Here is a 15,148-nt window from a genome sequence, read left to right as displayed (position 1 = left end):
CATTCACTTGAAATAAGCAATTTAGAGAATTATCCTACCCATGCTAAAGAAACCATGGCAGCACCGCAAGCCCACTCAAACTGGAGCTAACAAGGACTTGGAGAAGCAGTAGATGCAAGCCATCAAACTCAGATGTGCTTATTTCTCCACCTGTAAGCACTGACACAGTTTAGAGTCTTGGGAGTTGTTTTTAGCTCTCTCAGTGAGGGATCAGAGCCAGGGACCTGGTCTGAATCCGGAGCTTTCCCAGGGTTTTGGTGCACCTGTGTCATTTTGCAATACAGTACCACTACATGCAAAGTGTCATTTTTACTGACTGGTTAATTAAAATGAGTGTCCTAAATCAAAGCAAGATAGATTTACTGACATATCTGTTGAAGACTTGTCCTCTCCTTTCCAAGGCTGAACAAAGGTAGCAGCTTTGCATACCCTGTATTGTCACAGTTGCAATTTCTAAGCTGTGGCTCAGCTGCTGCTGGAAATGGTCATGATAGGGAACATAAGAGACAAAGTTCCTCCACAAGGATTAAAGTCATTTTAAAATAAGAAACATAATTCTAAAAATAAGAAATGTAAATGAGACTGAAAGTGCATTTGAAGTTACGACTTAAAACACTGTGAAGTCATTTTCTACTGCTCATCAGCACAGCACTGCCTCATGCATATGTTTTTAATTCCAGCTAATTAAGAAAACAAACCACTTATTTACTCTTAATCTAACCTTTTTTACAGTGAAGTGATTTGGTACTTACTGATTCCTCTGTCTTCATGGCTGTCATCATCTCTCTCATCCCTGTCGTTTTCCAGGTTCGACATACGCACTGACATTTCTACACACCATTACCAACAGAAAAATGCAACTGTTAACAGGAAGATTTTCCATCACTTTCTAATGGCTATCACCCTGGTAATGCAGTGGAAGCACCTTGCATTAATGTGCAGCCTTGCAGCCTGAGCTTGGCGTGCTTTCTTTCCAAGACAGATGGGGCATAGGGGTATCTTTTCGTATCTGTGATCCCACAAACTGCACACGGAACAGAAGCAGGGATACACGGGAGAAACAGGCACGTTTCAAACAACACAAGCAGAAGGAGTGTAAAAAATGTATCCCCCAAATTACCACTCCTGTGCAGGAATGAACATACATAACTGGTGTGTTATGACAAGGCACACAGAGCTGTGAACTTGGGCTTATCGTTTGAGCTCTGGAAAAATCATAACTTCAGCTTCCTGACAGGAAATGCTGTTGAGTTCCTTGGACAGAGTTTCCTCTGTAGGCAGCAGGTCAGACTGCACCCAGAAGAGGGCAGCAATACACAGGCACCCTTATGAGGATAGGACCTTACTTTTACAGAGGCTGGCATGGAGAAATTAAAAGGGTGAAGCATGGAAGAGAGAGAAACAAAACCAAGGAAGGAGGTGGTTCGTCTGTTTAGGTTGGATATGAGGAGGCTATTTTCAGCCAGAGGGTGGTGAGGCACTGGAACAGGCTGCCCAAAGAGGCTGTGGATGCCCCATCCCTGCAGGCATTCAAGGCCAGGCTGGATGTGGCTCTGGGCAGCCTGGTCTGATGTTTGGCAACCCTGCACATAACAGGGGGTTGGAACCAGATGAGCACTGTGGTGCTTTTCAACTCAGGCCATTCTGTGATTAATCAGCTCACCCTGTGCTGCCAAAGGTGACATGTGCTGGTGACTCCTCCGATGTATCTGGTGACGATACGCATACACTGCCAGGACGAGCACCATAATGCAGCCCATGATGCCTCCAGCCACCGGGCCGACCGGTGCGCTTTTTATCATGTTCAGAGTAATTACTTCATCTCCTAAATCAAAAAAGGGACAAAACAGAGGAAAAAAAACCCAACATCAATGCTCTGCAGAAAGGTTTAATGGTTTCTAGGTGTGCAACAGCACACACGGGAGAATACCCTTTAAACAGGAGAAGAAATCTGGAGAGAGCACATCTGAAGATTGCAAATGTGCAAAGCATATTCAGCTACATGTCAAGGCTTTCAAAAATACCATGCCCAGGACTGCCCTGATGCCTTGTTTTTATTTATTCTTTTCAAATTCCTTCATGTACTAATTTATGCTCGTTTACCACTAACACAGAAGACGAATTCGAAGCATGCTCTGACACTGTAAGCATTCATTACTAACTACAAAGAGTTAACGGAGCATCTGTTCAGAACAGCAGTTACCTATTGCTCCCAGGTCATCCACATATGGGCTCTTAGCTCCCACGATGCCACCGAAGCATTCCTTCTGAGGGGCACAGTAGGACTTATCCAGATGAGTCTTCCCATCGCTGTCTACCATACACCACTCACAGTCCAACACACCAAAGCAATCCCTGAAAATTAAAACCAGAAGACCACCACGTTTACTGTCAATTCCACAACTTTTCCCTTGACATAGCTCAGACTATTTTAGAATCAAGAGACAAAGAGAGGCCAAAATCATCTATAAACCTGTGCATTGTGTAACATTTGGCACAAAAACTTATCAGCAAAACATTCAGGAAGCACAAGGTAAAGTTCGACAGGGGACCTGCATCTTGAGCTCACATTTCCAAGCCTGTTTGCCTTCTCTTTCTTCCTCTCTCACACTGAGTAAAGACAGAACTTCCTTTTTAGCTCCTCTAATATGACATTTCTCAGCATAGTAAAGCCTGACTGCAGTTCCACCCCTTTTCTGCAATCCTCTGCAAGATGTAAGACGGGATTTGGAAGACTGGTCAGAGCACAATGTGTTCTAGCAATCTCAGCTCCCTAGAGACCACTCATAACTAACAAAAAATAAATAGGCCCTCAAGCTTCTCTACATAATGCCTGGAGTGGAAGAGAGAAGCAGGAAGCTGACAGGCAGCTAACATCTCCAGTGTGCTCCGAGGTAACCCCAGTTCAAGTACTGTCTCATTTCTCTAAGCACTTTGATCCACATCTTCCCTCAAAAGGCAGACAAACATGGCAGTGCTGTCTGCTTTGCTAAAAGGAAGAATGTGTCCCTTCAACAGCAGGTCTTGTACTTGCACAACCCTCAGTTCTTCACAGAGTCACAAAGTGTGACTGGAAACCATTTGTTTGCTATTAACGGTGCTGTGTGGCTCGGTGATATTGAGGTCTTATGTTTCTGCACTGCAGCATGATGTTATCGTTGGTGTGTGCTAAAACATCTCATCCTGGCACTGCATTTCCTTTTTTGTCCTTTCTTTTCTTGTTCGAACTGTGTAAGGAGGAGCTGTTTTCACTTTAAGGAACAGCATGAATTATTTCAGAAACAGTGCAGATCCTCAGGGAGGCAGAAGGGCCCTTTACCCGCTCTCTGTTCTCTGATTGCACTGAGTGTTAATGCACTGAGGGAGCGCATCCTGCAGACTCGGATCGATTGCTGTGAAAGTCATTGGCTCCTGGTGAACTTCACAACTAGGATTCCTAGATTGGGGCAAAAGGAAAAGCCTTGTATTAGAAGCTGCAGTCAAGTAATGAAAAATGTATCACCTTTACCCATTCCAAATCATATGCTTAATTATCCCAAACAATGCTGTATATTTATCCTGCTCAGCATGAGCAAGCACTTTATTCTGTGTTAACTTTCACTACACGCCGTTTGCTCTCACCTGCTCTCAGCGTTTGTGAGGTTGCCTGTGCATTCGTTTACCTCCAGAGGGCACTCACATGGGCATTCACATTCATTCTGCTCCATTCTGGAGAGACAAAAAGCACAAAAACAACGCATTAGACATCACTGCAATCTTAACCCCACAGTGCAGCTGCACCAGGGCTGCTCACCATGGAGAAAGCTGCTCGGTATCCTTTCTCTTACCCCCGGGAATGCAGGGATTGTTCCTGTTCTGTGCTGGGGTTGAGGACAATGCTCTAACTGAACCCCCCCGATCAGTTACCCACCCACTGACATTAAAAAAGCAGGCAGCCCCAGACAAGTCTGAGAGCCAGATGTAAGGATCCTTCTTTCCAGTGGAACAAACATATGGTGTAGCCAAAATCTCCTGCAGTCGCTGGGACCCCCATGAAGAAAAACTACACGTCAACTCGTATAAAATTGTGGGTATTAATATGCCAGAACAAAGGGCCTGATCCACAGCTAACTCCCCCTGACAAACTAAATCAGTTGTGGTCTTAAACCTTATCCACACATGACATATGAACACATCAAGAATAAACTACCCTTAATACAGTGACAGTACAGATTAAAAGACTAAAGGAATGCTAAATCACCACGTCCCTTCCAAACAGCACGGGTAAATTTTGTTTTCACTTCAGTTTTGCACTCCATGTTTTCATTTAATTTATCAAATAAACAGGTTATAAGAACCACACCACCATAAATGCCCACTTGTGCCCTATCTCCAGCTGACCTGTGGCAGTTCAGACACAGCCTGTCCACCATGCTGCAGGCGCAGAAAGCAAGTGAATCACAGGTCTCATTGACGATGCCCACAAAGGCATTGGTGCCCGGTATTCTTGTCAGCCTGTACTTGGAGCAGTGGCTGCCATGCACAAGGTTTGTCAGATCTCCCTAAGGAAAAACAAGCTGTTGTTAATGGCACAGCAAGAAAACAAAGCCTTAGGGAGCTTCAGTCTTTTCTCCTTCTGAAACACGCAGAGCAGAGGGAGCACGAACGTACAGAGACTCGCCTTCAGAAATAAGAGGCTTATACAACTGTTTAACAACCTGTTGTGTTTTGCTCATCTTCCAGACTACTACAAGGTGGAAGGATTTTGCTGAGGATGGAAAAAACGCACTTAGTTTGTAACCATCATTGTACAGCTGTGATCTATTTGGTGGCCAACTCCCTTCTGATTCTGCTTTGCACAGCACAGCTTAAGGGTTTGCTCTGTCCCATACAGTTTCCTTTAGAGCAATACACTTCCTACTTTGCATTTCAAATGTGGGGGAAACGTTTAAGTCTACCTGACACAAACCATGGTATTCTGACATAGTTTTCAAATATTTCTGACGCTCATTTCCCACCTTCTCTTCTCATTAAAGGTTGAAAAGTACTATTTAAAGAACAACTTCTCTCACAGAGCTTAACATCTTTTCAGTAATTCTGCAGTTATCTTGCAAGGGTGGATCTGTGGCACTGTAGTCAGCATTCATCATACAACCAGAGACGACAGACCCTGGCTTGGACTTCTAAGCATGGCTGAGCACAAGGGAATCCACACCTCCAGCCTGCAGTCTGACAAGTGATATTCTGAAAATGCTCATGAACATTTCATCAGTAAAAACATCTGTTTTCTTGCCTAAGAAAGCTCTGCCCTTTTCGTGATGCTGGACTAGGCTTTGCAGACATCAACCACAGCTGCCCATCCGTAATCCCTTGTGTGTCAACTGACTTCTCAAGCGAGAACTATTTGTGCAGCCCGGATCACTGATTTCATGTTTGGATGAGGGTGAACAGAGGCCAACCCACACAGCAGGCTGGCTTAGACCCATGTCTGCTGATCCTGGCAAGAGTTCCTGTTACCACCAAAAGAAACCCAACCCAACCAAAGTACATTGAAAAGCAAAATAATAATTAAAAACAAAACAAAACAACACACTTACCACTAGGCTGGTATTAAATTTATAAAACCGCTGAACTGTTCTGTCACTGAAGCTGTTGCAGAGGTTTTTCTTGACAAAATTTGGGTGGTTAAGAATGTCATTTGCTACCAAGGGCTCCTGAGTGGAAAAAAACACAGGATTTTATGCCTTTCAGATCAGGCACAATCAGCAACTTCTCTGCAGTCCTTTCCACTTCAGAAGCTGGAAGAGTTAAGAACAGACTAAGGAAAAAGCAGCCAGACCTTGTGTGTAATATGCTGTTGCTCTACCGGCGCGTGTCCTTTGGGATCGATGAGTGTTGGATGTGCCACCAGGTATCCTCTGTCCTCCATGATAAAGCACCTGCTCGTGGCAAGAAGAGCAAACAGCCTTCCTTTAGATTTCCTTACTAATTAAAGAGAGGTTTTACACTCATTAAATGACATCCCACCCCAGAGAAAACACTTGGGCATCGTTCACAACCCCCCCCAACTGTTTCTTTCCAGCAGTTCCCATCAGTTTCCCAAGGGGAGGTGGTTACTGTGGCCACTCAACACTACCCAAGGTCTACAACGGAGTCAGGAAAACATTTTAGAGCTTTGTTCCTTTATTTTTAAATTCTTTATTCCACCGAACTTATGGGGGTTTGCATTAGAAACTCATGTTGTGGATCTTATGTCTTCCCATGTAACATTTTCAAGATGCTGAAGAAAACAGGAGAACTAATAGGCATGTGACTAGAATAATGGAGAGAAAAGTTCTGCAGAGATCCATATTAAAAATGAATGAATTCCTGCCAAGTAGTTGGAACTGATATCTCTTGATACCTGTAAGTACTTATGGAAAGGCTCTAAGCATTAGCTCCAGCTTCTACATTATAATATTATATATGATGCATATAATAATATGCTTGAAAATTCCAACTTAGAGAATGCAGAACAGAGGAAGCTATCTGATTCTTTTATTATTAACAGCTTTTAACTGGAGAAGGGAAAGAAAGAAAAAAAAAGAATGCCAAACCAGAAATCCTGATATGCATTTTAAACACAATACAAAAAGCACCCAAACCAGAAAAGAACCAAGAGGATGACAGAAAACCACTTCCCTTCTCAAATTTAGAGCTTAAAAACAAAGAAACAACAACAATGCCTAAACCATGTTATCATATTACACCAGATCCAAACTAGAGTCTTTCCCCAACCACGCGATTTTTCAAAGGCCAAGGAAAAAGGAACAATTCCATTCACACAGGTCAAACTAAAATTAGCTGCTCCAGATGAAACTGGACCTCTTGCAACCAATGCTGTGCTAGGTGGTTTTTAACAATACAGCAAAAGTATATTTTAATAATAATTGTTAAAATGAATAGAGCTGGACTTATCATTACTACATGTGAATATCTGCTCGCAGTGACTAGGTAGGTCATTGTCCCCAAAAGGAGATATCTAGGGCAGCCCCAAATGAAAACAAATAGAAGAGAATAGAAGTGTGTTCATTTAATAAAGCTGTTTTGTTTTTTTGCTTTGTTTTGACCCAGGGTTTCAGTGAAGCCTAAACACAGTCAATGGAAATCTTCCTTTTTGCACAATCAATGACTGTTTTCTTAACTCACGATCTTGATCTTAAGCAACAAAAAGTCCACATAATCTTTAGGAGAAGAACAAGCACAAGTTCTAGAACAAGTCAGAGAACAGACATCGTTGCCCAAGGAGGCTGTGGATGCCCCATCCCTGCAGGCATTCAAGGCCAGGCTGGATGTGGCTCTGGGCAGCCTGGGCTGCTGGTTGGCGACCTGCACACAGCAGGGGTTGGAACTGATGAGCGTTGTGCTCCTTTGCAACCCAGGCCATTGTATGGTTCTATCATTCTATGAATGTAATAGAATTCCACAGTAAGACAGGATGGAAAGTACCAGTAGGTTATCGGGTCCAAGAGAAACAGAACAGAACTGTGAAGATAATTATGAACAGAAAGAAAAGGCTTACCTGATTTTGTTTCCTCCATCTTGGTTACAAACTGGCAGCAGGTCCATGAGAACCTTGTAGAAGTACCGCAGGGTGAAGTCAATGCCCATCACAGCCACTGAATGCCCTGAAGACATCTGGGCACTGCAGAACAAGGGGGAAAAAAAGCATGTGAAACACCAACTCAAATCCATACCTACACACTGAAGCTCTATTCGCTCTGACCACACCTGAATGAGCAGGCACAGTAACGGTAAACAAAGAGAACAATCTCTTATCAATCTACTCTTTGCTTTCTAAATTAAATAGTCAGTGCACACCAACAAATCAGTTTAGATCCAATCACCATGCATCTTCCATCTATGACTTCACAACACAAACTAGGACTGCAGATCCCCTATCATGTTTTGATTTGCTATTTTCCCTCCAATGAAGGGCAACTACAGAACAAACATTTAGGGGAAGTGCAGAACATGAAGTCTCTGTGGATGCTTATGGACAGCAGCAGGAAGGGCTGCTGTGCATTGTAATATCTTGCTCACACTGAAAATGTGCTCGTGTGCCTATTTCTACCAATTCAGGAATGCACTCAGTTGCCTTAGCAACTGATACATCAAAGCCTACAAGCCATTCTCAGGCTGATGCATGGAAGTATATTTTCTTATAGCTCTATAATGGTAAAGAATTGCTAATTTTGCTCAGTCTCATCTTTTTAACGTTCCTCACCATCAGTACTGTGACTGTACAGTGGTTTACTGATGCAAACTGTATTAAGTAACTTCTTGCATGAGTCTTCTATTCCCAGACTCTAAAGAAGAAGGAAGATGTTCATGAAATGGGAGTTCCAGACAAACTAAGGTTACTGAAACCCACACAGCTGTTTCTAACAAGTAAATCTATTAACTCTACTGATCCTCTTCTTCCCCCCACACTTTTTTTTTCTTTAGGGATTATAACTGCATGTGACTATAAGCTTTAGAGGTCATATTTACCCAGGAATCACACTTACATCTGCCAAACTTCATTTAACTCTTCGTTAATCATGTTCTAATAACCCATGCAACCTCTACGTTCCTACAGCCAGCTGGAATACCTCTGCCTAGATAAAAATCAGAATTTTGATTAAGTGCACTTCTCTTCTTACAGAAGTGCTTATTTCCCTTGAAGAAATCTCTCTGTGAAAAGCATCACACAGGCATTAGGCACTGCTGCTCCTGTCAAAGAAGAGGCAGATGATGTGTGCTGGAAAACCTCAAATGGAGCCAAGATGTGTCCAAGAACAGAAAAACCGTCCCAAACTCTGCTGGCTCTGAGATCTGGATTTACCAGTGCAGTGTTAGAATTCACCTCCTTATCAGTCAGCTTTTAGATAGAGCATGTGAAGAAGCCATGTGCTCAGTGAAGAGCCTCCGTATAGAAACCTGACTATTTCTGAATCCTGGGAGCATTTATTACAGTAAGATTTAGTATATATTCTACCCACCAAACTCCTTTAAGCACCTTGCATCTCAAAATGAACCCCTCCTATTGCTGGGGGCCTGGCAGGAGAGAGGTGAAACAAAGTCTGGTCCTCAAGGAAAGGGTCAACCTCAGCACTGACAAGGTCTGCAGTAATATTAACTGCATGAGAATGATGGAAACACCAAGATTCTCCCGACTGACTCTTAAAGAAGGTATGTTAGCATTTTCTATTTCCTTTTTCTAAATCATGGAAAACATCAATGAATATGCTTCTTCTTATATGGCTGTGACGTCCCTTTAGCTACATGTGGTGCTTTAACCCCAAAGGCAAAGGCTGCTGTTTTCATTCTCATGTTTTCTACAGTCATGTAAGCGCGGTTTAATGCTTACAGACTTTTTCTTACATTGTCCATACTCCTGAACTCCCACAGAAATGCACAAACTGACCTTTAAGAAAGCAGTTTTGCTGGGCTGGCCTCCGCCAGCAGTTTGGTAGATCTGCCTTCACCTTATTCCCTTCAAGCACCACCATGGTGCATGCAACTCTTATGTGTGCATAACTTCAACAAGCTTCCTCAAATTCAGAGACTATCTTGATCCCAGCTCTCCCAGACCTCCCAATGAAGCAGTCCCTCTCCCTCTCCTCAATTCTCACCTTATATATGTGAAGTTTCATCACACAGTCATCCAAGCAGCACATCCTCCCTCACTCACTCTTTCTTTATGCTCTTATCATTCATACACTAAAGCCTCCTTCTGAATATAAACCTATTCCTATCCCAGGGATATCCTATTTCCAGTGAATCTACACAAGGTTGTACTGCATTTTGTCAAATGCACTTTAAAACCAGGTTGGTTTTCAGTTCTCACACAGCTGTCACTCAGTCTATTTCTCTCCTATCCAAAATAGATCTCTTCAGAAGATAATTGAGAATATTCTTACTTACACAAACCTGGAAACACAATTTACCTGGAAGAGTGAATGGTGTGACTGATGGTAACGACGTAACCTGCCCCTCCTACATCTAAATAAGGACCAGTAAAGGTAATTAGCCCTGGATTAGCCACTGCATGTAAGTACCTAAGGGAAGCAAAAGAAACATTGGTAACTAGAGAGAAATTAGAGAGAAACTGTTACTTTAAAATTTAAGACCATATCCTTGATTTTGTAGAAATGCAGTCAAGCATTAAATTCCGTGTGCACTGACAACGATGTGCTACCAAATTCATGTTTCTTAGCACTAAACAAGTTCCTAAGCACGATTTATGAAACATTTTAACTGCTGAAAATGCTTTAGTGTATGAAAAAGCTGTCACCCCGTTTTCCTCTGCCCAGAACACCAGCTTACAGGGCTGTGCTGCACTGCACAAGCAGCCTGACTGACTTCTAAATAAAAAGATGGCTTTTGTCTGATGTTGCATCAATAACGAAAATAACGAGAGGCCTTTACAATCCCTTGTCTCACTGCAAAACAGCAATATCCCATCACTTTCTCTGTCAGTAAAAACATAAGCAACGACGAAGAGGAAGAAAACCTGAGGAGAAGAATCAAAATGAGGGGAAATGATTCTTCAGGGGAAAAGTGGGTTGAGGAGCTCCAGCACGAGCCCCTGTGTGCAGCTGGAGGCATCGCAGCCATCCAGGGGCTCACTCAGAGTCACAGCAGGGCAGCACCTGGCTGCCTGCTTCCCACAAAGCATGTCACAACACACTGCTCGCCAGTCTCAGGCTCTCATTTGTAATGTACACAAATATTTTCCCCACATCAGCTGCTAGTGCATAATTAATAGCTTGCAGACAAGCCAGCCAATTCCTATTTTACATCAGCGAGGGAACCCAGTGCAAACAAACAAACAAACAAGAGGACTGAAATATTCACAGCCCAAAGAAGGCACAAGGAGCTGAAAACACTTCTGAGAGCTGAATTAGTGAATCCCTGCAGGGGCTGCTCATTTTCTGAATATTTATATTCCCATCTGCTATAGCAGAGATATGAAACAGAAGCTATCATTTAAAATAAAGGGGTTGGAATTAGAAGCAAGAGAGGCTCTAACTAGTTGCATGCACGCACGCAGCCTTTCACCCACGATGACAACATTTCTACTTAAGCAGTTTACAGCTGACCGTAACAACCCAGGCTATGAAATCGATACCAAATCTTTTCCTCATTGCCCGACCAGATTATCCAAAGCTTTGATAACAGAACCCTAAAACTCACCATTGTCTCCTGGTGGGATCAAATGCTTTGTCCATGAGGGAACCGGGGTAAATTCGGAGCACCCCATTGGGGGTTGCTATGTAACGGCGCACAATATAACTGTTCAACTGTTCATAACTACTCATTTCCATTTGTGTCATCCATTCATCTGTGACGTGACTGGTAGCCATTACTTCATTTCTGACAGAGAACTGCAAAACAAAGGCAGACCTAGCAGGGTTCCTCTAAGACTTGCATGAAAAGATAATAAGCTGCTCGCGGGGTTTCCTAAAGCTCCATCAGAGATCATCTAAACTCAATTACTTGTTTAAAGTCTTCTCACACCAGACAGATCCGGCACATTCCAAGCAAAGGAAAAGCTTATTAGAATGAAATACCGTTGTCATTACCTCTGTGGCTTTTTTAATTCAGGTAAATAAAAATAGCGCTCCGCTTGCAGAAAAAAAGAACAGAGTTTTCACCTTTACATGCCTAAAAACACCAAAATAATTTCCACTTGGAATTTTCTGCAGCTTTATTTATTCTCATGTTTATTTCAATAGCTGCTCATCAACTTTTTTTCTCGGCCTCCTGGGGAAAGATGCTCCGTCCTCTCTCTGCTCCTTAAGGCCCACAGCCATCTCTCCAGGCACGAGGATACCACTCCAAAACACCACTACCAGCCTATAGCCCTAAGAGCATCAGGAAATAAATGCAGGTACCGCATTCAGGTACTGCCCTCTGGGATGAATGTAGTGCGAGCTGACCATCCAGGAGGTCAAGCCAAAGGCCCAAGCTGGGAAGAAAGCAGGGACAGAAGTGTGGCCAACAGCAAGGATGTACCTTAAGGCCAGGATTAGCAATCAGGCGCGTGTTGTCGCTGAGGTACGCCGTGTAGTGCTCCACCATCCGCTTCGTCTCGGGCTGGCTGAGATGTTCATAGGGAGAAGAGAAGCTGCCCGCAGAGAGCATTACTGTAGGGCTTTCTGAAAAGAGCAAGATATTAGAAAGTTAAGGACAGTGAATTGGACGTACTACGTTGTAAACGCCTTCATATCATGAAAGGGTATCTGATGTGGTGTTCTATCTGAGGATACGTGGAAGAACTATGCAAGTTATGCTCTTTATTCCTCTCAAAAGCAAAGCCATAAGCAGGCAGAGCAAGAGCTGGAGGAACCCAGCAATCACTGTCCTGTCCTCACCCACCCAGCTGGTCCTACGAAAACATGGTCCTATAGCAAGCATCTGCATTCCTAGGCCCCCAAATGCTGCACAAAACAAAGGATGGGTAGTTGATGCAGCACCACGTGGCAAGGCATACAAAACGCTATGGGACTCCAGCTCTCGTGGCAAACAACACCACAAACTCCAAAGCCTGAAGCCAGCTCAACCCAACAGAGCATGCTCACTTGCTTACTGTTGGTGAACTACCTTTCTCATTTCAAACACAGAAGGGACAAAGTTATCCACTCACTCTGTTCTCTATGGGTTATTTGATAGATTCCAGTGCCCTTGCTCTCAAAGTCCAAATAACTTCTAATTGTTATTTTTTGAAAACCTACAGACATTGGTTTCCATGAAGGGAACAAGACTTTGTGATAAAGAGGTAGAGATTAATTATCCCTGTTTAGATTGGCTATGGCAGAAGAAAACACAAAAGAGCAACTTTCAGTTCCAGCTAAAGAACAAACAGAATTACAAGAGCAGAAGAGGAAGCTCACCAAGAAATGTGCAGTTGGCTGGGCTGTTTTTCAGAACAGATCAGAAAGTAAATGTTCAGAAAATGTAATACCTGAGAGCTTTTTCTTTTTAAAAGAAAAACGATGATGAAGGTTGAGAAGAACATCTTTTCAGAACATCTGACCCACGGAACCCAATTTCTCAGTACATAATGGTCTCCACAGGAGAAAAAAAATAAATCACTGGAGTAAGTGATCTGCTTTTATTCACATTCCTCTAAAACACATCACCACACATCCAGGAACCATGTGTACTGCAGCCATCACTTATGAACTTCTGATGTTGGCCTTCATCTGCTTCCCAGACCAAATATTCTGATATGACTGCATTTTGCTTTGTATGAAGTTTTTCCACTTGTCAGCTTAATACCGTGTTTTTGGGGTATTTTCTATTTATATCTTATCTTTCTGGATATAAGGCAATCAAGATAGGCTCCACATTAAAGAAAGAAAGAAAAAACCCTGTATTTTAAACAATTGACAAAGCAATTTCTGTAGGCTTCCTTTGGAAATGCCTCCATTACTTCTCCAGTCCAATCACGCTTAGCTATTTGTGGCTCTGCAACACAGATAAGAAAATACCACAACTGTGGATCTAATGCACCACGAGACCCCTCAAGCTTTGCTATAAACAAAAGCAGTTAATTCAGAACTTCTTATGAAACAGCACAGATTTAAGCTCTGCTCTTAGGCTTTTTACTAAAGTGTAAATGCTTGCAACTTATATATATCTAAAAAAAATATATCTTAGGATATATTCACAGAACTAATCACAGAATGATGTCAATAAGCTGTTTTGCAGCCAAGAGAACAGAACTCAGTGAGCTATCTTTCCCCCTCCCCACTCCACTTTCTGGAAACTCCATGAAGCAAGACTGATAGTTCTGTGACCTCCTCCCCAGCCCCACTGCACTCATCCACTCAAGTGCTCAGCAATAAGTAAGTTAGTTCTGGTCAAAGGAGAGAATGCACCAGTGGGTATGGCTGATTAGAGAATCAGCCCCGGAGAAAAATGTCCCTCAAGAGGACGATACTGGCAGCATTTTATGAGCACAGTCTGACTTTCTGCTGCCACACTCTACAGAAGCATGCATGAGAGCTCTACCTAAAGTTGCCAGCTGCTTGAAGTGCAGACAGGCGTTTGGCTGGCCCAGCAGATCCAGGCGGTGATACAGGAGCTTGCTGCTGGGGACAGTGTTGAGATTCTTAAGTTGCTTCACAGGTATTTCTGGTTGTATCACCACAACACACAGAATAAAGGACGTGTCCTGAACCTGGAAAACATGAGCAACAATCATTTCTAACACACTTATTGGAAAGTCATTAATAGAGGCCAGGGTTCAGCTTCACAGGTGACAAACGTACACTGGTACTCCCATTAGGAGGAATACTGACAATTTAACTCCAGAGGTTTTATCATTCTTAATCGTGTACTGCATGGGTCACATGCTTCATTGGTTTGTGTGTATTTAAGTAACTCTGTAGTACAACAGAATGGCAAAACTTGCCCAACTGCTCAGTAAGGGTGTTTGGTATTCAGTGCAGCATTATAATGTTAGCCTCCTCTGTGAACTTCTGTTATCCAGTGACAGATTTGATCTGTTAAAACTGCCCAGCTTAATCTTCAAGGCTGTATTTAACTTAACGCTGTGAAATGATCCACAGCTACCCTCCTAAGTTTGTGGCAAAAAGAAGTAGCCAAGTATTTCGGGCATCAGTAAAATTCACCTGGATTACATTTAATTTTACGCTCTGTTTTAAGGGTCAAGGGTCAAGATTAGAGTTGAAATACGTTCAAAAATTAAGCTGAAGAATCAAAGACCAGAGCAATATTTTGTACTTCACTATATTCAGTATATTCATATACTCTTCTAAATATTAACTTACTCAGTGCCACCATGCAACAATGTCATGTTAAGCACTTACCATTTTCCAGGCATAGCTGACATTGTAGGCCTCCTTCCCAACTTCTCTCAGTTTGTTTACATGCCAGGACAGTGAGGAGTTCACAGGGACTGTAATGATCTGGCTGCCCAGGGGAATGCTACAGTGGGAAAAACAGCATCCATCATTTCATTACACACTGAGAAAGCTCCTAAGAAATATGTCCATAAAAAATATTGGAAGCTCTGAAGAGGTCAGCTGTTATCTGTCTTAAGTGAACAAAAAGATGTTTGCCTATCACCACCTTTTGAGAAAAATCTTTTGCAGCAAAAGAGAAAAAACATTTC

The 15,148-nt window shown here is 42.7% G+C and overlaps 1 protein-coding gene across 2 annotated transcripts in view; it reads right to left on the bottom strand.

The window, feature by feature from the left end:
- Positions 1-15,148, bottom strand: part of CACHD1 (cache domain containing 1) — a 90,335-nt gene that overhangs the window by 6,539 nt on the left and 68,648 nt on the right. For both annotated transcript variants that reach the window (XR_006179422.1, XM_042873897.1), the window contains exons 12-25: positions 14,844-14,961; positions 14,023-14,191; positions 12,022-12,164; positions 11,200-11,390; positions 9,951-10,061; positions 7,541-7,663; positions 5,819-5,918; positions 5,577-5,693; positions 4,381-4,541; positions 3,622-3,708; positions 3,320-3,436; positions 2,204-2,355; positions 1,664-1,825; positions 753-830 (exon numbers count right to left, since the gene is read on the bottom strand). Coding sequence is in view for 1 of the 2 variants with exons in the window: in XM_042873897.1 (XP_042729831.1) it covers positions 753-830; positions 1,664-1,825; positions 2,204-2,355; positions 3,320-3,436; positions 3,622-3,708; positions 4,381-4,541; positions 5,577-5,693; positions 5,819-5,918; positions 7,541-7,663; positions 9,951-10,061; positions 11,200-11,390; positions 12,022-12,164; positions 14,023-14,191; positions 14,844-14,961 (1,829 nt within the window). In the remaining variant the exon portion in view is untranslated. The remainder of the gene's footprint in view (positions 1-752; positions 831-1,663; positions 1,826-2,203; positions 2,356-3,319; positions 3,437-3,621; positions 3,709-4,380; positions 4,542-5,576; positions 5,694-5,818; positions 5,919-7,540; positions 7,664-9,950; positions 10,062-11,199; positions 11,391-12,021; positions 12,165-14,022; positions 14,192-14,843; positions 14,962-15,148) is intronic.

This window comes from Lagopus leucura, unplaced genomic scaffold, assembly GCF_019238085.1.
Source record: "Lagopus leucura isolate 7727_CA_CO unplaced genomic scaffold, USGS_WTPT01 Super-Scaffold_100009, whole genome shotgun sequence".
Taxonomy (NCBI): domain Eukaryota; kingdom Metazoa; phylum Chordata; class Aves; order Galliformes; family Phasianidae; genus Lagopus; species Lagopus leucura.
Note: the sequence above shows the minus strand (reverse complement) of the source record. Positions and strands in the feature narration are given on the sequence as shown.